This window comes from Labrus mixtus, chromosome 24 (assembly GCF_963584025.1).
Source record: "Labrus mixtus chromosome 24, fLabMix1.1, whole genome shotgun sequence".
Lineage (NCBI taxonomy): Eukaryota > Metazoa > Chordata > Actinopteri > Labriformes > Labridae > Labrus > Labrus mixtus.
The window spans coordinates 10,309,335-10,331,814 of NC_083635.1; the positions used below are offsets into that span (position 1 = coordinate 10,309,335).

General features: G+C 48.0%; 2 protein-coding genes across 6 annotated transcripts in view; both read right to left on the reverse strand.

The window, feature by feature from the left end:
- The window catches only part of LOC132959360 (pro-opiomelanocortin-like), a 343,108-nt gene that overhangs the window by 128,989 nt on the left and 191,639 nt on the right, over positions 1–22,480 (reverse strand). The gene's annotated exons all lie outside the window — the stretch shown is intronic.
- The window catches only part of agap1 (ArfGAP with GTPase domain, ankyrin repeat and PH domain 1), a 110,521-nt gene that overhangs the window by 61,561 nt on the left and 26,480 nt on the right, over positions 1–22,480 (reverse strand). For 2 of the 5 annotated variants that reach the window (XM_061032263.1, XM_061032261.1), the window contains exons 1-3: positions 18,984–20,935; positions 2,799–2,857; positions 2,629–2,716 (exon numbers count right to left, since the gene is read on the reverse strand). In XM_061032263.1, the coding sequence (XP_060888246.1) occupies positions 2,629–2,716; positions 2,799–2,857; positions 18,984–20,127 (1,291 nt within the window). In that variant the 5' untranslated portion in view covers positions 20,128–20,935. Of the gene's footprint in view, positions 1–2,628; positions 2,717–2,798; positions 2,858–18,983; positions 20,937–22,480 lie in introns of those variants that run through there. The other 3 variants (XM_061032264.1, XM_061032265.1, XM_061032262.1) reach the window with 2 other exon arrangements.

Genomic DNA, 22,480 nt, shown 5'->3' on the forward strand with positions numbered 1-22,480 from the left:
GAACATAAACGTTTCTGTAACAGCTGTTTCTAATGATCGTCTTCCTCGTCTGCCTGTTAACGTCTTTTAGACAATCAGAGGTCGGCGCTCCACTTTCCCACATTTCTTGTTATAATCAGCGTGTAGATTGTGTGAGCAGCAGCTCCACACGCTCAGTCAGCAGCGTTCGCTCTGTGGCTGCGGGTGATTTCCCAACCCAAACCTCCGTTCTCTTTTAATGGATTCCATGTGCTGCTGCTGCTCCGACACTCGGCTGTCCCTGAACGCAGCACAGAGAGGAGTGTGACCTCAGAGGACACGGGGGAGTTTGCGTCTGAGTTCTGAGCAGCTTGTTCGGCCTCGGACTGAAAGACGGGAACGGTTCAGCAGCGTCAGCGTAGATTTGTGGGTTTTGTAGTTTTTGTAGTTTTCAGTCTCTCTCTCTGCTCATTAACACGACCTGATTTGAGTCGGTCGTCTGCAGCGAGGCTCCAGTCTGCAGACTAAGAATAGTTTTTTTTTTTTGCTTTGTGGCTTTGTGGTGCTGCGGTCGCTCCGCCACTCGCAAGCCACCGACTTTTTCTCCCAATCAATGGTCCTGGGAATCCAGGCTGCTCGTATTTTTAGATCCCAGGAATTTCAAAACAACACATCAGCTTCTCCGCGCCTCCTCCCTGAAGCCGCTTTGACTTCTCTACGCTTATGCAACCATTTCAAAGAGGAGGTTTTTTTAGTTGGAGTTGATTGGCTGCGTCTTGACGGCTGATGGAGCCAAGTCATCACATCAAAGATTTCTGGGAGCCGTTGTTTAGGGCTGGCTCTGCTTCGGTATGTGGAGCTGCAGAAAAGCCGTGTCGTGTTGCTTTTGGCAGAGCCGAGGTGTAATTACGGCCGAGCGGTGGAAACATGGCCGCCGGGCGTCCAGCATCGGACGCTGCAGGCCGCAGAGAGCATTTTAAGACGAGGTACGTCACCCAGGAGGAAGATGTTTTAAATCCTCTCCTCTGGGATTCCCCGTCACCTCAAACTGTTTGGATCTGTGTGTGTGCAGCTTTCTGCAGAATCAAACCCAGCAGAGTCTTTTAATCTGTGATAAACTCTCTGACGCTTTCTTAATCTCAGATTTAAAAACTGTTCTGTGCTCGCTAACTCTCCCCGCCTGTGAACTTCAAAAGGCCTCGTTTCTCTGCTGAGGGACCCAGAGCTAAAACGGTTTGTGGGCTGGTAGGTTTGTGGGTCCCTGCTCAAAGTTTTCACCCTAAATAAACTCTGATTGAAGGTTTTCAGAGCTTTAAACACACTGAAAGGTCAAGAAAGGTTAATAAGCTGCAAACAGGCAGACAAAGTGATTCTCCTGGAGCTGGACGTTCATTTCTCAGTTATCGTCCTTTTTCAAGAGGGATGCATTGATAGAACTGAGCTGTTAAAGCATCGATAGTCACTCTTCTGCAGCTTTCAGATTCTCTTTCCAAGCTTCTACTTTCAGTGTTTTAATCCCTTTAAAGCTGTGTGTGTTTTAGGATATCATTTCAGATGTTTTAGTGTCAAAGTCTGCACAGAAAAATGGATTTAAATCCTCTTTACTGCTAAACATCAGTGCAGGAAGTGTCAGCTTTCATGCATGATTTAATACCTCAAAAAATATCTGGAATAAGATTTTCAGATTTTCATTGAATGCACCTCAAAAAACAACTAAAGCATTGTGTTCTGCTGACGCTGCAGTCTTTACCCAGCATGCAAAGTGATCAGTGTTTAAAAAAAACAACACTGTCACACTTCAATCATCAGACTAACCCCGGGTCTACTCTCTCCTGATATTTGAGGAGTTTGAGTGCGTGCGTGCAGCCTCCATGAGGATCGTCTCTGTTCTCCTGAGAGGAAGAAGCTGACGCACTGAAATATTAAAGCGACATGAGGTTGGGTATAAGTGGGACTGTGCCTGGAGAGGATGGACGGGCAGCAGCCTGAATATTGGATGAGCAGTATGAGCGTCTCTGCAGGGCGAGGAGCAGAGAGTCTGCAGGAAACACATCTTTATTTGTTCACAGGATCAAATATGGAGGAGGAGAGGAGGGGAGGGGAGGGGAGGAGAGGAGAGGAGAGGATGGGAGAGGAGAGGACACCAGAGGAGAGGACACCAGAGGAGAGGAGGGGAGAGGAGAGGAGAGGAGAGGAGAGGAGAGGAGAGGAGAGGAGAGGAGAGGAGAGGAGAGGACACTAGAGGAGAGGAGAGGTCACCAGAGGAGAGGAGAGGAGAGGAGAGGAGAGGAGAGGAGGGGAGAGGAGAGGACACCAGAGGAGAGGAGAGGAGAGGAGAGGAGAGGACAGGAGAGGAGAGAGGAGAGGATGGGAGAGGAGAGGACACCAGAGGAGAGGACACCAGAGGAGAGGAGAGGAGACCAGAGGAGAGGAGGGGAGGGGAGAGGAGAGGAGAGGAGAGGAGAGGAGAGGAGAGGAGAGGAGAGGAGAGGACACTAGAGGAGAGGAGAGGTCAGGTCACCAGAGGAGAGGAGAGGAGAGGAGAGGACACCAGAGGAGAGGAGAGGAGAGGAGAGGAGGCGGTCAGAAAGGAGTCTGTGAAACTGTGAACCCGATCCAGCCTGATCTCAGAAAGAGAGAAACACAGAATGATAAAGATCGTCTTCTTACCTTCAGGTGACTCCTCCTGGACGTACGTTCCTGTCAGGTATCTGTGCACCAGCGCCGACTTACCACTGGCCAGATTACCCACAATGCCCTGGGGGAGGAGCCAATGTTGGATTTAGAGTTTATAACATTATTAAAAGTTTATTGTTGTAATTATTTTTGAAATCACTCACCACTTTGAGTTCTGGTACGGTTCGACTCAGCGTCCACTCCTGACTGTTCACGAAGGCATCTAAAAAACACACACAGGTAACAACACACCTGTCAATCAAACTGAAGAAGAAGAATGTGATGCATTCAGGTGCAATCCAGTAAACAAGAGAAGTCACATATTCAGAAGAAACAATCAACACTTTGAGACCTTGAAGGAGGAGGTCATGGGAAGTGAGGGGGGGACGTTCCTCCCACACACACACACACACAGACACACACACAGACACACACACACAGACATACACACACACACACACACACACTCTTCAGATATGGACGTGTGTGTGTTATTTCAGAGTGATAGTGTCAGAGCTATCAGGGAGGTCTCATCCTTCTTTCAGGACATTTGAACGTCAGCTCTGCAGCTTCTTCTGACACATTTCTGGGAAGTTTCCGTTCTTGACCGTTCAGTTTTAAGAGGCTTAAAAAACCCTTAAAAACTAAAAGTAAACATACAAAGGATCTGTGGTACTCTGGGTTTGGGACTGAAACTCAAACTGTCATAAATACTGAATGTTTTCAGACGACAATGAGCCCAAAGGAGCCCCGAGGATCTCAGAAACATCCGACGAACACTGGACACTTCAGACGAAGTCTTCAACCTCTTTATTAACCTCCTTCACCACCCACACATGAATATGGGTCACCCGTCTCCACACAGACGCCATTAACCCGTCCGTCTCTGCCACACCTCGACCTCGGAGAGATAACTAGGCCACTGGGCCGAGTCCACTTAGAGCCGTCAGCGGGTCTTTATTTATTCATCAGCAGCAATCTGTGTCGGCCTGCAGACGCTAAAAGCATCCCACAATGACCACGTGTGAAAACGTGCTCTCTGAAGACGTCTCAGAAAGGACGTCAACGTTGCATATTTAACCATTTAAAGACTTCAAAGACGGTTTTCTCGTCTTCGTGTGAACTCATGCTGAAGGTTCGATAATGTTTAACGACCAGCAGAAATCAGAGATGCACAGAAACAAACAGCTGTTGAGTTTTCATCCAGACGTTGCTCGGATACAGACGAATAATAAAATTCAACAATTTCAGCTGCCAGTGTGTGTGTGTGTGTGTGTGTGTGTGTGTGTGTGTGTGTGTGTGTGTGTGTGTGTGTGTGTGTGGCTGGTATCTGTCTGCATGGAAAGAATCCGCAGAGCAGCGTTCTGATTGGCCGACACACACACACACAGAGGGTCATTGTTGAGCCGTTTTTTTTTTTTTTTTTTTTTAACAAGCAGCGTTCTGTGTCTCTGCAGGCAGGATGTTGATCCAGCTGCTTCCTGTTTTCAGGAGGCCCTCCAGTTCCCGTCTCATGATGGTTCCCAGTTTACCCAGTTTACCCAGCGACAGGGAGGGACGGGCCGCCTCGCCAGGTGAGCCCCCGTCAGCGTGGTAAGAGTGAGACGGTTTCATGAGGTTCAGAAGTCTTCAGCGTTAAATTAAAGGTGAATCATGGAGTATATTTGGTATGACACAGCTCGGACTTGAACCCTGGTTGCACGCTTTGAGGACTGTAGCCTCTGTACATAACGTGCACACACTAACCACTAGGCCGCCAGCGCCCCAAAGCGAAGTCTTTTAACAACACTGTCCAGCAGACGAGCGGTGCTTTATCGTCTGTTCTTAAACTTTTGCTGACTCGGTGCAGAGAAGGAATCTCTCGCCAAATCAAGTAGCCTCATCGTCCAATCACTGAAGAGGAAACTTCCCGCCAATTCAATTCTGTTCAACTAAGATTGAAAGAAAATCCTGAAGAAGACGACAGGAAGGAGGGAGAGAAAATGAGGACAAGAGAAAAACAGATGGAGCGAAACAGATGGAGAGAAAAAGGATGGAGAGCTGTTCCCCTTCGTCATCGCTTGGGGAGGGAAAACTTAGAAATGAGAGCGAGCGCCGAGGGACAGAAAACACTCCTCCATCACTCTGTGCCAACACCGAGCTGCAGGAGGATGAGGAGAGAAAGAGGAGGAGGAGGAGAGAAAGAGGAGAAAGAGGAGGAGGAGGAAGAGGAGAGAAAGAGGAGAGAAAGAGGAGGAGGAGGAGAGAAAGAGGAGAAAGAGGAGGAGGATGAGGAGAGAAAGAGGAGGAGAGAAAGAGGAGGAGGAGGAAGAGGAGAGAAAGAGGAGGAGAGAAAGAGGAGGAGGAGGAAGAGGAGGAGAGAAAGAGGAGGAGGAGGAAGAGGAGAGAAAGAGGAGGAGGAAGAGGAGAGAAAGAGGAGGAGGATGAGGAGAGAAAGAGGAGGAGAGAAAGAGGAGGAGGAGGAAGAGGAGGAAGAGGAGAGAAAGAGGAGGAGGATGAGGAGAGAAAGAGGAGGAGGATGAGGAGAGGAAGAGGAGAAAGAGGAGGAGGAGGAAGAGGAGAGAAAGAGGAGGAGGATGGATGAGAGAAAGAGGAGGAAGAGGAGGAGGAGGATGGATGAGAGAAAGAGGAGGAAGATGGATGAGAGAAAGAGGAGGAAGATGGATGAGAGAAAGAGGGAGGAAGGATCCAAAGTGAAGCGTCAGGACTCGTGGCGCTCCAGAATAACCTCCATCTTTAATTCTCTTTGATTTCACTCGTTTGTTTCTATTTTTAAGTCGGTTCTCCCTCAGAGAGCGGAGAACATGTTGGAGCAGGAGTCTCACTCTGACGATTATCACAGAGACTCTGTGGACCGCTGTGTGACGTCATTCTTAACCTCCTGTCGTTTTAATAACTGCCATACCCGTGCAGCACGGGCCCGTTTCAGGGCGTTTCAGATATAACAAAAACATCCACAGTTAGCAGGATGGACTCGCGAGTGGTTGCCATGGTTACTTCTTCTTCTTTCTGCATTTTTTTTTTTATAAATCTGACATTTTTGAATCTTACAAAAAGGTTGAAGATCCGAAGATCCACTGATGTATAAAACCTTAAATGTAAGACCTCTAAAGGGAACCTGGAGGAGGACTTAGAGGAGAGTTTGAAGATGGCCGCCCCCCCTTGTGCTTCAGTATAGACTACTTTTTGTCATTACACCAGTTAGCCAACGACGATCTGACCGACCTTCCTCTGACCATCGAGAGGAGATCAGATCCTGACTTCAGTCCAAAGTCCTCAAGGTTAAACACCGGCGATTAAAGAAGAGCACAACCAGCCATGAAGCTCTCAGAGCCAGCTGCAGGAGTGTTTGCAGAGCGTGTGTATACATGACGGCAGCTGGAGGACGGAAACACAAACGTCCGAGTCACAACAGGAAGAGACACGATAACAACGAGGACTACATGTCTGAGCTGAGAGTGTGAGGAACACCACGATCACTTCAACATGATTCTAAGAACAGAGTGATAAGGTCTCAGGATAACACACACAGAGGACAGCAGAGCATCATGGGTACCCCTGTGCCCGACCCCTGTGCCCGACCCCTGAGCCCGACCCCTGAGCCCGACCCCTGAGCCCGACCCCTGTGCCCGACCTCTGGTTGAGTGTTTTAAGTGTTGATATAAAGCAGAGAACTCGTCTGTCAGCGATTCCTCAGAGGAAGAACTTAAACCTGCTCGTCTGCTTTTCTTCTTTGTCTGCGACTAGCAGGTGTAATCATGACGTCCAGATGTTTACAACATGAGATCAGACTGATCAGAGTGAACGTGTCCCACAGGTCACCTGGATCACAGCAGGTAAAGAAACATGTGGTATTCAGATACTTCTCATGCACACTGACTGACATCATGATGACATCATTGACCTTCTTGCCAAACCACAGACGTGCGCCCTGAAGCATGCTGGGAATCCCGGCGTGCTCGCTGACACAAACTGGTTCTTACTAAAGTTAGAAGGTAAACACGACGGACAGGAGACGCCTCTGAGCTGAAACAACACACAGACACACACACACATTAAACTGTATTATCCAGGATCTTCTCCGCTAAGCTAAATTAATATCACGTCCTTTATTCTCGTGCTCACCTTTCACACATGTTCTGACTCACACAGAGATTTCTGCAGGACAAAGAACAACACGTGCACGCCATCATACTGCCGCCTTTAATGTGCGAGGAGGGAGGAGCGAGGAGAGAGGGGCGAGGAGAGAGGAGAGAGGAGAGAGGAGCGAGGAGAGAGGAGAGAGGAGAGAGGGGCGAGGAGAGAGGAGAGAGGAGCGAGGAGAGAGGGGCGAGGAGATGGTGTGACTGATGGAGAGCAGCAGAGGGGAATCTTCTTCAGGGGGTTTGAAGATAAACGTCGACCTTGGCATCCCGAACTCCGATGACTAAAACACGGTGTAAACTTTTCAGACATGAAACTACAAACACGCCGCTGCTTTGACAGTTTAGGAATGTGACTGTTCAAAATGTTTGTGTGACAGCTTCAAACTGCTGGACCTGTCAGAGACAAACACGCTGAGAGAGTTTGAACGCAGCGTGGAATAACATCTGACTGCTGCATGGAGGACACTGAGCGTTTACACCAAACATCCTCAGAGCTCGCCGTCTGATCGGATTCTCTCCGTGTGCGGGAGAAGCTGAGCATGTTCGCTCTCAGTTTGTTTGTACCTCGCTGCCCACCAACACTCAGACACACACACACAGTTTGTATATCGGGCGTCGACACACTCTCATCATGTCAGTTCTGCAGATTCCTGCGGTTCAGCTCTTCTTCTGTGGTGTTGTGTAAGCAGCAGGCCTCACGTGGAGCGTTACAAACAAGCAGAGCGGCTGAGAGAGAAAAACTGAAACCATGAAGACGTCCTCGAGACTCACAATAACTTCTCAAACAATCGATCACGTTTCAACAAAACCAAGGATAACCACACGTTTAGTGTCAGAACTCACACCGCCGATGAAGCAGCGAGATCAATTTGTGGTTAAGTGTCTTGCCCGAGGACACATCGGACATCAGAGCTGGGGATTGAACCCCGACCTTCCGGTTGAGAGACGACTTTACCACTGAGCCACAGCCGATAACTGATACTGAGACTAAACTGTTTACTGTTGAGTTAAAGTTTGAATGCAGCTTTAAGGGGAGGAGCTTGTGGGAATCTAACCGTCAACACAGACTTCTTTTCTGACGGTTTTGGTCCCGCCATGATCCCAACTGCAGGTCAAACAAACACACACACACACAGCTGCAGGGGGAAGCAGCCCCACAGAATAGATGATCTTTGGTTCACACACACACTCGCTCACAAAGAGGGATCATGATGGGTGGAGCGTGGCTGTTTGTTCCCTCAGGGCAGGGTGTCGTGTGTGTGTGTGTGTGTGTGTGTGTGTGTGTGTGTGTGTGTGTGTTGGGGGGTTAACTCGCCGTCTGACTGTGACGAATCAGAGCCTGCTGCCTCATCAGTCAAACGTGGCTTCTTGTTATCTCACCCTTCACCTCTCTCTCTCTCTCTGTCTGTCACTCATCATCAGATTTATTTCTTAACTTGATGTTTACGAGCGCGGGGTGGGGGAGGGGTGGGGGGGTGACAGTCTCGCGCTGTTTACATCTAAACTTTAAATCTAATGTCAGAGTGCGTTAGAGCTGCTGCAGTATGAATTATGGCTCCTGATACGAACACATCCTCATGGAAATATGTTGTTGTTTCAGTGTGTGTGTGTGGTTGATGAGTTAGTGTGTTCACTGCTGACTGACCAATAAAGCTTCTTTTGAATTTAAACCCTCCTCATCAGTCAGGCGATGATGAAAGCACAGTGAGTGTGTTTCCATGTGTCACCGTTAATTAAACCTGTTTAACAGGTAATGACACACACACACACACACACACAAACACACACACACACCTGCTCTCTGTAACACCTGCACAGACTGAATGATAGAACATATTCATTCTATAGTCTCTGTTTCTCCCTCCAGTTTAAACTTCTCCTTTGTCCTCAAACTCCTCTGCAGAAATCAGTAAAAAACAAAAAAAAAAGAAGTGGAGAAACCAGGATTAGGAAAAGATTAAAGCAGCAGGGGATTGTGGGAAATGCGGTCATAATGACTCAAAACTCAATTCAACGTCCTCCTGTGTTCACATTAAAGCCTTGTTTGTCCCTAAACAGACGCAGAGCTCAGAGGTGAATTCTTCTTCGTTAGTCAAAGAGAGAGACGCTGCAGAAGTTTCACATTTATCATCCCAGTTCAATATTCTCCATCTGTGTGTGTGTGTGTGTGTGTGTGTGTGTGTGTGTGTGTGTGCTCATTAGGCCTCCAGCCTGCTGCAGAGCTCATAAGAACTGTCCCAGAGAGACCATTACCTCGAGCCTGGAAGAGGAAGGATGGAGCGAGAGGAGAAGAGAAGAGAAGAGAAGAGAAGTGAAGAGAGAGGAGAAGAGAAGAGAAGAGAGAGGAGAGAGAAAAGAAGAGGAGAGAGGAGAGGGAGCAGAGAGGAGAAGAGAAGAGAAAGGAGAGGAGAAGAGAAGAGGAGAGAAGACGAGAGAGGAGAGGAGAAGAGAAGAGAAGGAGCAGAGAAGAGAAGAGGAGAGAAGACAAGAGAAGAGAAGAGAAGAGAGAGGAGAGAGAAAAGAAGAGGAGAGAAGAGAAGAGAAAGGAGAGGAGAGGAGAAGAGAAGACGAGAGAGGAGAGGAGAAGAGAAGAGAAGAGAGGGAGCAGAGAAGAGAGGAGAAGAGAAGAGAAGAGAGAGGAGAGAGAAAAGAAGAGGAGAGAAGAGAAGAGAAAGGAGAGGAGAGGAGAAGAGAAGACGAGAGAGGAGAGGAGAAGAGAAGAGAAGAGAGGGAGCAGAGAAGAGAGGAGAAGAGAAGAGAGAGGAGAGAGAAAAGAAGAGGAGAGAAGAGAAGAGAAAGGAGAGGAGAGGAGAAGAGAAGAGAGGGAGAAGAGAAGAGAAGAGAGGGAGAAGAGAAGAGAAAGGAGAGGAGAGAGGAGAAGAGAAGAGAGAGGAGAAGAGAAGAGAGGAGAGGGAGCAGAGAGGAGAGGGAGCAGAGAGGAGAGGAGAGGAGAGAGGAGAGGGAGCGGAGAGGAGAGGAGAGGAGAGGAGGATACAAAAAAGAAGAGGAGAGACAGAATCAGCTAAGATCTAACTTTTAAATCTTTTTAGTAGCCGTGTTCTGTCCTCAACACAACTCAGAGATTTGTTTAAAAGTTACTTTACATCAAATATTTCCACATTTACATTCAGCGTGCTCCATGTCTGGTTAAAAGCCTGAGGTCTGCTTGTTGTTCAGGTTTTACTCAAAGGTAGAGCGACCAGCCAGGAGAGAAACGGGAGCAGAACTTGAAGCCGTATATTAAACATGTGGGCGAGTGTTCACGCACACTAATGAGCTCCTGATTGTGGAAAATGTCGCCGAAAAACAGCCACAAATGAGGAAACTATTGTGCAGCCTGATACTTGATATCCACACACACACACACACACACACACACACACACACCCTAATATGATGGATGGCTGTGGGTTTTTATTAAAAAAACAAATCCCCTGGTATTGCAAACATTTCCTCCAGATGTGTGTGTGCCCATGCTTCCCACACACACACACACACACACACACACCCCCTCCTCCAATCTGATTAAAGCTGCTCGGGGGGAAACCAGGAAGTGGGAGCAGGAAGAGGATGGCAGGCGACCAACCGTGGACAAGCAGAGACAAAGAGGCTGTGTTGTGATTGGACGACGATGAACAGGAGAGGCTCGGATCGATACAGATCTTTAACTGATATCAGTGTTTATATTTCCTTTGATGCTTCCCGTGTCAACTTATTTAAAGCAACAGATATCCTCTCTGTTCTTACGAGGTTGTCATGGTAACCACAAACGTCCCCATCAACAGAAGGAAACGGAAACATTCAGATCCTCCTGACTTCATTACTAACTGCGGAGCTTCAGTTTCCCGTCTCAAACAGACAACAGCGAGCCTTGTGCGAGGACGCCACAGCTGTGAGGAGGCCACGGGAGGTGAAGGGACGGCGAGCAGAGAGGACGCCTCTCTGCAGCAGCGTGAGAGAGCGGAGACACCAGAGCTGCTGGCAGAGAGAGAGGAGGAGAGACGCCGACTGAAACGAGCCTCAGTGATAGGCTACAGCAGGTGTGAGGGGAAGAGGCCGTGTGTGTGTGTGAGAGAGACAGTAAAGAGGATGCAGAGAGGAAGAGGATGAGCAAGAACACGAGGAAAGAGGTTTGAAAGTGAGGACACTGAAGCCCCCCCAGAGTAAAACTCCTTTAAAAATAACAAATAAGAAAAGAGTTACCAAAGGTGCAGTCTCAGTCTTTCTTTTCAAAAAACATCTTTGAGAAAACGTCTGAAAGTTGATAGTACAGGGACGATAGAAGAACAACAACTCCCAAGATGCATTCTGGCAACAAGACCCCCCCATTGTCACAGCTTTCACTGTCAGACATGGACATTTAGAGGCGGTTTAAACACAACTGTGTCCTTAAAGTGAAGATAAGAAGGCTAACTTGCGATTTTAAAGGCAGGGATGAAGCAGACAGCTGACCTGACAGAAACCCAGCAGCCGTGCAGATTATTGGCTCCTTAAATCACCTCAAACGTATCATCCACACATCAGATGAAATGTACAACTTGTGCCAGATCAAAGTTCAGTTTGCACAAAAACTCTTTAAATGTAAAGCAGAGTCAACACACACACACACACACACACACACACACAGAGTCAGATTCAGAGATCCTCGTCTGACTTGAAAATTATGCAAAACAGAAACAGACTATTTTTTATCAGATGTTGGTTCAACCACAAGTTCAAACACCTCCTCGTGTAAAAGCTCACAGGCACGTTCAGCGCTGAGAAGGGTTTTAAATATGTTTTTTTTTTTTTAAAAAGCAGAATGTGACGCGGTTCATGCCAAAGTGATGAGAGTCTGCAGAGCTCACAGGAGACACTTCCTGTCTCAGATCCAAGTGACTATCTGTTAGTCTCAAAAGAGCCGCTGATGGCCACCCTGATGAGTCCCCTGCAGGTCCCGGGACCCTCAGTTTGGGAACCTCAGGGGGGTCATTTAATGGTAACTGAAACGGTAATTTTGAAGTGCAAGCTAAAAATTTCAGACACGTTTAAATCTGTTAAAAATGTCTAAAATGATTTATTTTGATAATGCTTACCGAGCTCCACAAACATCATGACCAGCTTCACACACACACACAAACATCGACTGACCTAAATATCAGCCTTCTAATCAGGCAGGCTGAACCATCCCCCACCCCCCTACTCTCTCACACACACACACACACACACACACACACACACACAGTTGGCAGCACGTCCGCCTCTTTCATCCTCATCCTAAATCAAATGAAACCACCGTCACACCACCAGCTACTGACGGGTTCATCATCAACGCGCGCGCACGCACGCACGCACGCTACCTGTCATCCTCACACCTGTCATCCTCACACACACACACACAGGTTTGAGCAATTCAGTGTCCGTGTCATCAGAGAGTTTATCTGAACGTCCAGGATGTGAAGCAGGATTAGACATAATTTGTAACATAGACTGAGTGTTAGGTAGCAGTGTGTGTGTGTGTGTGTGTGTGTGTGTGTGTGTGTGTGTGTGTGTGTGTGTGTGTGTGTGTGTGTGTGTGTGTGTGTGTGTGTGTGTGTGTGTGTGTTTTTAGTAGAAACTGTACAAGTTTGATTCTGGTTGATAAAAAGGTCAAAGTAAATCACAGTAGGGTGTTTGATATTCATCCTGCAGGCGGCTCCTTCAAACACGCCCGCTGCTGATTTTTTGTTAACAGAGAGAGAAATGTGAAGACGTCCAGCCGAGTGGCGAGTCTCTCTCTCTGCAGAAAGGATCCACATCAGAGGATTTCAAAGTGTGAGGAGAGGAGTGGGGGGGACGACAGTGTGAGGTGAATTTAAGTTCAGAAAAGAACCTCTTTCCTAAACCTCTGGTGACTTAAACTCCCTGAAGGATATCCTCATATTAAAAAAAAACAACCAGAAGGAACGCTAGAATATTCCCCTCAAACAGATAAAAAGATTCTCCTGATAACCTGCCGTACGATGCTCACATGAAGCGTTCATCCATATCCATGGTTATTAACATCACAACTCTAGGCTGGACTTCAGCTTGCACAGCTTTTCCAGCAGGAGGCAGGGAGCATTTCTGTGTCTCGCCCCGAGGACAGATCGGACATGTTGCTGCAGGAGCTGGGGATCGAACCCAGGGTGGGGCGACGACTCTAACCACTGAGCCACAGCCGCCCAAAAGAAGCTCTTTAGACCTGACTAAGAAGCTTCATATTTTTTTAAAGATTTATTTTTGGGGCTTTTTGTGCCTTTAATTGAGAGATAGGACAGTGGATAGAGTCAGAAATCAGGGAGAGAGAGAGAGAGAGTGGGAAGGGAGCTACAGGCTGGATTCAAACCTGGGCCCCCCATTTGGAGGACCACAGCCTCCATACATGGGGCGCGCGCACTAACCACTGCTCCACCAGCGGCCCTGAAGAAGCTTCATATTTTAACGTTTTCTTAAAAGCTACAAGAAGCAAACAGACTTTAATATTGGTCCACTTTGATATTCAGAGACTCCGACACAGGGCTTTTATTTATCAGAATATCTGACGGTTAACTCTGACTGCACAAAGGGAGACGAGTTAAAGAGCAACAAGGTGTCATTACAGAGAACAAAAGCAGACAGGAAGAGCTGCTGTTTCTTATCTGCTCAGGTTCACATTTATTAGCATCTTTACATCTGTGTGCTCGTGGATCCTCCTCTCTGATTACAGCTCCCTTTGTTCTTCAAACTACTGCTTCTGCATGACAGAAGGAGCGGAGGAGGACGGCTACACTCTGTGTGTGTGTGTGTGTGTGTGTGTGTTTCAGCCTGCTTACATCAGCCATAACAGCGTGTTGCATGTTGAAATATCTGAACTCTGATGCTGCTGCAGTCGGAGCTTCACTGAGCGTGCTGCTCTCCTCATGGATTTGACTTTTTACGTAAGAGCGTTAAGCTTTAAGTTGAGGGGGGGTCAGACCGCTGTGTGACGCTCCTCATGCACGCTAACGCCTGCTCTGCCAGTGGTGGATTATTATGGGACATAAAGCCAGAACAGGATGTACATAAAAAAACAGTGTGTAACGTTTAAAGTATCCTCAAATCAGAGGCTCTTAGTTTCAGTCAATCATCCTTTGAATAAAGAATATACAAATAAATGTGCAAATGGTTTAAATGTTTCAACAACAACCCAGGGTCTTTAAAATGTGATTGATGCACTTTGTTGTTTCTAACTTTCTGCACAACGATCCTCCTCATATTTGATCTTCTCCATCGTCGCCTCGTATGTGCATCCTTGTGCAGTTTTGAGTTTTGAATGTTTCTGTACTGTGAGCTCGGTGTGCAAATCTCTAAATCAGAGAGGAGGAGCTCTGTATCTATCCGGCTGTCAGGGGGGGGGGGGGGTCATGAAGCAGAAACAAGAAGTGTTGCTGCGAGCTGGAATGTGCTGCTTCACCGACTCCTGACGGCTTGTTCAAATAAGGGAGCACGTCCCTCCAAAACACACACACACACACACACTAACCACAAGGTCCAATTTGGGTCTGCAGAGGAAGCGAGGAGGAGAGAAGAGGGATGAGGGGGGAGGGACGCACATGCTCTTTGACCCCAGAACAACCTCTGCCACCAGGATGAAACAGCAGCCGGCTAATAAGCACAGAGAGAGAGAGAGTGTGTGTGTGTGTGTGTGTGTGTGTGTGTGACCAGCAAGACGTGTGAGACAAGTGAGGATGTGGAAATATATTCACACGGGGAGAACAGAGGGGGGGGGTCGTCATTGTAAACTTCTACTAGAAATCAAACCATATAGATGCCTGTGTGTTACCATGGCAACAACAACAGAAGTCCAAGACACTCATTTTGGCTCATTTCTCATTTGTTCATAAACAATAATAATTGCAGACAAACTCCTTGCACACTGACTGAAGTGTAAAAGTGCGTCAGCTTTTTGTTTCAAACATGTCTGAAGATCTGAAGTTGATTTGAAGCTTCTGTACTTTTAGATTCAGGGACGTAATGCTCAGGTTAAACATCCATTAATTTCCTAATTTAACGAGTTAATATTCATACCATATCAAAGTGAGTTTCTGCCTCCAGTTATTTGCGTTACAGTTCATCCTGCTTCAAGTTCAGAGTGAGTCTGAGCAGATAAACATCTTAAGCTGTGATTAAATGAGAATAAAGGATTCAGAAAGATGCTGAAATAAAAACTATGCACACATTAAGTGCTCTCTGTGTCTTTTCAACGACATCACATGGAAACATCATGTGCATGAATCATACCCGACACCCTCAGCTCACAACCAATGAGACGTCTGCAGCTGTCCAAATAAAAGTAAAGAAATAAAAAGCTTCTGAACTGACATATTCCTTTAATTTACATGACAAACATTCAGCGCACTGTCATCAAACATCCTCTGAATCAGCGTCAGAGCAGTCTGCACCACTCAATCTGAGAATACCTGCAGGGACAGAAAACTTTGAACGAGTCATGAGAGACGCCAAATACTTTTTAATGACGGTAAACAAGTCTGAGCGTTTTGATGACCTGCAGGCTTTCTGTGTTCAGGAGACTTTTCTACTTCCAGGCTGCGCTTCAGATTCATTGGTTTTGTTATTTAAAGACGGGGGAGCTTGGACTACAGCACACACACACACACACACACACACACACACACACACCGTTCTCCACTGGCCTGACCCGCCTGCCGTAATAATCCGGTCAGAATCGAGCAGTTTAGGTGGACGGACAGAAATAAAGTTCCCGCCGGAGACTCAGAGAACCAGGACAGTCCTTGGCCCAGTTTTGATATCCCACAATCCTTTGTTCCTGACCTCTGTGACCTCGAGACACACACGAGGTTTAGCTCATGTGTGCTAAATGCTAACACACAAAGTAATAACAGAAAGAACTTTTGCTATCAGGCTCCAATTTCCTGCATTACATTCAAATGTTTCTGCTGCCAGATTTTCAGCATGAAATCCATCTGAGCAGAAAAACACTCATCGTCCAATGAATGAGCTGATTAGGAGTCATGTGACTTTTGTTTACAAGGCCTGGATGAATTATAACTGAGCAGCATGAAACCAACAAGAGGCCAAAAAGACAAGAATGCAAAGATGTCAGATTTTCCACTCCGAGAATAAAACAGACAGAGACAGACAGACAGACAGACAGACAGAAAATAGAGAGCAAGGAGAAGGGAAGCAAGAAGGGGGAATAAAGGAGGAGAAAGAAAGATAGAAAGGAAAGAAGGAGATAGACAAGGAGACGAGGAGATGAGGGAGGGAGGAAGAGGAGGAGGGTCACTTCTCCGTCATCCCTCCATCTCTGCACTCCCTGCAGCATTTCTCCTAATAGGATTTTCTCCCCATTGTACGCATTGTGGAGAGACTCTTAAGTGTGTGTGTGTGTGTGTGTGTGTGTGTGTGTGTGAGTGTAGTTTATGTATGCTGCAGAGACGAGGATCAAAGTCTCTCTCACTAAGAAACAGCTCGCTTCATCTGGAGGAGTTCCAGTCCAACCATCTGATGAGTGTGTGTGAGTGTGTGTGTGTGTGTGTGTGTGTGTGCAGGATAAAGTGTGTGTGTCAGAGTGAAAAAGAGAGGGGAGTCTTTTTTTCCTCACAGATAACTGCATGGATGCAAAAGTCAGAGCACTAATTGGCAGTCAAGAAGTGTGTGTGTGTGTGTGTGTGTGTGTGTGTGTGGTTTTTGACACACACGTATTACTTCTGCATGGCTGAGGATATAGGTCACGCACACACACACCGACACTGCCCTGAATACACACCCACATCCACACCCTTTTACAGATACATTCCCCTACACTTACTCCCTATAGATATCTGCCTACACACACACACACACACACACACACACACACACACACACACACACTCACTGACACACAAAAACACCAGCAGACTCCATTAAGACACAGCGAGGTCACGGGGGGAGGAAGGGTGGGGCCGGCCGGTGAGTGGATGTGTATTTGTGCGTGTGATGTGCTACAACAGCAAATTTCCCCGACTTGTCTGAGTCTTCCTCCGACGCCCCCCCCGAGACCGAGACCAGGGCAGGGCAGGGCGAGACCGAGACAAGACCAAGGAGACCATAAATATCGGGGGATAAAAATCAAACTACAAATGAAAGTATGTTGATAAGGGATTAATAAAGGACATCGAAATCAAAAATCTAAATGAGGACTGAATCCTCTGCATGCTGCGTCTGAATCCTGACAAATCAAGTAAACGTTCCCGCTGTGAGTAATGTGTTCACAGTAATTAAATATATAACCACGGTGTGTGAGCGGTGTTTCCTCTGGACACACACACACACACCGTTTATCTCCTAACACAACACGTCACCTGTCTCTGACCGACCTGCACACACTTCCACCTCGCCTCAGGAATCCCAAATATGTGGAGGCTGAGCCCCCTTCAACCCCCCACCTCGTGTCGACCACCGACATCATCACACACACACACTACCACACACACAGCTAAACCTGTTGGTCCGCCTCGGAGATTAAAGGGGACCTGGAATCTAAAAACCTTCAAGAATCAGTGCAGCAGAGTTCCTTCTTCACAGATTCAGACAGGTGGAAGTCACTCAGCCTCACTTAGGAAATAATCTGTAATGAGTAAAGAGTAGCTCCACATCTTTGGTCTTAGAATGAGTGGGCCAGCATCCAGACATCAGGAACATGAAGCCTAAAAAAAACAGCACCTTTTACAAGAGCCGGGCTCACACCTGAGCGATGCACGACACACAAACACTCGCCTTTAAAATCAAAAACAAATCAGGCCACACACACAAAAAAAGAAACTTCAGAAGAGAATAACAACAGGCCTCCTCCAGAACACAAACTGTGACTTCCTGCGAGCAAACGTTTGCTGCTTCCAGCTCCCTAAATGTGAGGATTTCACTTTTTATTCTGTGGTTTTTATGACAGCTAATGAAGAGATCTGAGGTCTGGGAAATAAATAGATGTTCAAAAAGCTGCTCTGCTCCTGTACGCTCTCTCGTGGGTCAACATTCAAAAAGGTACGCTGATTTGAGAAATTAGACTAAATCATCGTCCTGACAGATTCACACTTAAGTGTTTCTGCTGATGCTCGTAAACGTCCCTGAAACAACAGAAACATTTAAAAACTGGACATGAAATCTTCAAACGTTCAGCAGAGACGGGGGGGGACGGGGGGTTCTGTCTCAGGTCAGGACCTCTGTGCATGATGCGTGTTTGAGTCTTCAGCAGCAGAGTGAACCTGCAGACGTGTGAACACCAGGAGATGCTGCAGCTGGAGGCTCCAACATCTGGAGAAACGACACACACATCTGTCTGTCCCAGTGTGTGTGTGTGTGTGTGTGTGTGTGTGTGTGTGTGTGTGTGTGTGTGCGCGCGCGCGAGGAGAACAGATCCACTTCCTCTCGTCATGTTTTCCACTCATCCCCCGTCGGTGGAAAGAGGATGCTGACGGTGTGCGTGATGATAAAAACATGTTTCTCTTTTTATCACAAATGTGGAAGAAGAAAAAAAAAAGTGTCTCTGACCTCCGGGTTCAGACTCCGACTTCCCCTCTGACTCCTCTCTGCTATATTCATCAGGTCTCTGGTTGTGTGTGTGTGTTGTTTTGGTTTGAAGGTGAGAGGATTTAAAGATTCCTCAGGGAGCAGATTTCATTATTTATTTAAAGCTTTTAACAGACTCTGACTCTTTTTAAGTGAACCGAGAGGGAGAACAAAAGCCGGCTCAGAGTAATGAAAGACAAACAGCAGCGGCTGGTCTCTGCTGCCACAACCAAACATCACCCTGCTGTCCAAAACAAACACACACACACACACACACACACTGATCCCCTGTCTCCCTCCTCCACAAACACTCTGCCTGAATAGTTCTGCTTTAAAACCACGTTATGTTTCTGCTCAGAGTTTACACTAAAAGCTGACGAGAAGAAGAAATGTGAGTGTTTAAATCAGGGGGCTCCAACCTGAGGTTTGGGACCCCACAAAAGGGCCCTAGGATAAATCTGAGGGGGCCAAAACAAGATGAAAGGGATCAGAAAGAAAAGTAGGACGACTGCTCTACAAAATGTGAACCATGTTTCTAAATCTGAGAAATAAATAATCAGACAGCTCATGTTCAGGATGAGCATACAGGAAGTAGTAACTGCTGCAGGGCATCATGGGAAACTCTGCAGGTCACATGACAGCTGATGTTTTTACCTTCACTGCTCCCTCCGTTCATGCTCTCCGTGCTGGACTGGGACAGAACCGTCCTCCTGCTGCGTCTGAAGGACCGCTCTGTACTGGGACTCCCCACCGGACTGGAGGTGGACCCCCCCTCCCTCCTGGAGAAGATCCCGCTGAAGAATCGAACCAGACGCCTCTCACTGGAGCGCCCGCCCCCTCCCCTCAGCAGGAAGCCCCCGCCCGCTCCGTCCTTCTCGGCCGCCAGCCGCAGCAGGTCGCTGTTGTCCAGGGTCCGGTTCTTGTTGCCTCGCGCTCTCTCTGCACGACTCAGCTCAGACATGGAGTCCGTCTTATTGAGGATGGCGCCCATCTCCAGAGTCCTGCTCTTCACCCGGGTGGGGTCAGCGAGGCGGGGGGGTGGGATGGCAGCAGGAGCCTCCCCGTCATCGTGTCCGATGCAGCCGGAGCTGCTGTGGTGTTTGTCTTTAGACAGCGCTCGCAGACGCAGCAACTCACCACCGCTCCAGTGTCTGAAGCTGAAGCTGCGGCGCAGCAGACCAGGGGGGCGCTTCATAGGGGGGGTCTCTTTCCCGTTACTTTTGGAGTGAGACATGGTAGTGTCTCCGTTCAGAGGGGGGTCACAGCCCCTCTCCTCCATGCTCTTAGCCTTCAGCAGTCTCTTCTTCTTCTCCACGCTGCCGTTCTGCACAGCAGCTCCACCGTTCACATCCTCACTAAGTCTGAGAGAATCCTCTGTTTCCTGCCCCCCGCCCCCCCTCTGAGGGTCTCCTGGACTCTGTGCCAACATGTTCTCCTGAGTCTCTGTGACCGGGCTGGCGGCCTTGGCCTTCAGCTCCTTCTGCTGCTTCCTGCACAGTTTGAGGCGGCCCAGCTCCAGCTGCCCCGTGCTGAACGTCCTGAAGTTCCTCATGAGGCCGTGTGACGACGAGAACTCCTCCGTCTCATCCTCCACCTCCTCCAGCTGCTCCAGCAGCCCGCCGCGCTGGATGTCCACTGAGCCCTCCTTCCTGAAGGCGCTCAGCTTTGGGTTCTCTGCTCCGTCCTCTCCGTCCAGACTCTCCCTCTTCACCAGAGTGAGGGAGATCCTGTAGACCGTCTTCCTCTGAGGCGTTCCTCGCTCCATCCTGTCAGAGCAGCTGCTGTCCAGAAGGTACATCCCAAAAACACACTGATTCTCCTCCTCTGCTCCCTTTGAGTGTCTGCACCAAAGTTTATCAGACTGAAAACACTCTAATCAGGGAGTCAAGTTTGTATTTAATGTGCAGAAATCCTCCTTTTAATCTGAAAATGATTTCATTTAAATCTGAAACTCTTACATTGACTTTAACTGGTTCCAAAGCGCTTTGGGGGCAATAAACCGACTCTCCCTTCATCCAGATGTGCAAACAGCAGGAAATACATTCCGTGTTTATCCCGGAGGAATTCAGACCGGCGTGTGCTCCGCTCCTCTCTCCGGGCTCACAGCAGCTCTCTGCCCGGTACACTGAGGCGACCCCCCGGCGTGAAAAACTCTTTACTGTCCGAACAGAAGAAGTGCTCCACTAAAATGTCCTGATCCTGCTCCTGGATCTGCTCCTCCATCACACACAGGGGGGGTAAACATTATTGCAGCGCCGCGTCCCGGACCGTGCCACAGCGTCGGTTCCCATTGTGTGCGCACATCCCCCGCAGCGCGCGCAGCCGGCCGAGCCTCCTGCACCTCGGAGCGGCTTCTATACTGATTTAAATGTCGGAGGATTCAGAGCTGAAGACCCGAAGCTGTCCTCCCTCCTCCGCGCTGATATAACCCGGATTTAACCTCCCTGACAGAGACAGCAGGCCCTGCAGACTCTGCTGCTCCTCCTGCACTGTGACCGAGCTCCGCTCCGCACACCGACACACACCGAGCACACAGAGAGAGGGCGGAGGGAAAACCCGGAGCGGAGCCACAGAAAAGACTGGACCAGGATCAGGAGTTTAGAACGAGCTGAACGGATGGAAAGATGCTCCTTTACCTGTGCCATGTTGAGTTCCACTCAGTAAACTTTTTAATGAACTCAAATGAAGCCATGAAGGACCCACGTCTGTAAAAGGTCATCTGGGACAACAAGCACCAAGGAGGACTGCAGGGAGGTTTAATTCAGAGGATATAAAAATGTATCTGTGGAGCGTTCAGACCCTCTTTTATTCATGAAACATTTGAAATGTGACACCCTGCAGACTGCAGCTGTAAGACTGTAATTCACAGCTTTCAGAGATTTGACCGCTCAGAGAGTCAGGGAGCAGCAGCAACTCTACGGCCGCCTCCAAGATGTCATTTTATGTTTTGTGTTAAATAAATATCGTGTGTTGGATCTGAAGGAACATTTTGAAACACCAGATTCAAATGAAAACACAAAACACACACCAAGCTGACACACAAACTCCTGTACCGAACCAGCAGGCTGAAGAAGAGGAAGAAGCATGAGGAGGAGGAGGAGGAGGAGGAGGAGGAGGAGTATAGGAGGAGGACTCCATGTCGTTTTTTGCAGGCTGCAGAGGTGTGGAGTGTAAACAGGGTGGAGTCTCCTTTCTCTCCTCTGTGTCTGTCAAAGCTCTTTAAAGCTCCCAGCGGCCATGGCGGCTCAGACACTGTCACATCTCTGCAGCAGAGTGTGAACCGGCTTCAGGAGGTCTGAGTGTTTCAAATGAGGATTAGATCTCTCACATTTAAAGACCTGCGTGGGCTGAGTGAACGACAGCACAAACATGTTTCAGCTCAGGACGATTCAATGCACCTTCTTCTTCTTATACATCTTAACGCTGCTGCTGCAAAAACAAGAGAACTAACAGCTGATGTGAAGAAGACACTCTGGATTCTGGGAACATTATTTAGCTATTTATTTCACATTTTAAGTCTGAAAGGTTCAATGATGAGAAAAAAATGATTATCTGTCGCCCTGTTCTGCAGATAATAAAGACAGAAGGTGATCGGAGAAGAAGAAAACCGTCTTCTAAAGTCCAGAAACAAAAATCACAAACATTCATATCAAAACGCTCTAATTTACTGCACTTTCCCTGACACTTAAACATCTCTTTTAGACCCTCAAACAGTGCGGCTTGACATTCATGGATGTGCAAGTTTCAAACACAAATCTGTTCTTTTTCTTCAGGAAACGTCTGGTGTCTGTTATTGCCTCTTTCTGAACCGGAGTATTTCAGTCTTCACTCAAACTTGAAACATCTGACTCCAAACGGAGCGATCAGCTGACCTGAAGCTTCGTCTCTTTGATCACTTTGTAAATTAAAATCTGTCTTTTGAAACGAGAACTCGTCTTCTCAGCGCTTTCTTTCATCCCATGTCTCCCCCCATCCTGCAGCATCTCCCTGCATCTCACACAAGGAGGAGGTGGAGGAGGAGGGGGAGGGGGGGAGATTAACTCCTCCCCCTCCCCTTCCTCACCCTAACCTCCTCCTCCCCGACAAACTGGGCTTCTGACGCCTTCTGGATTATTACTGGGATTAATCAAGATTAGAGCAGCGGCCGCCGA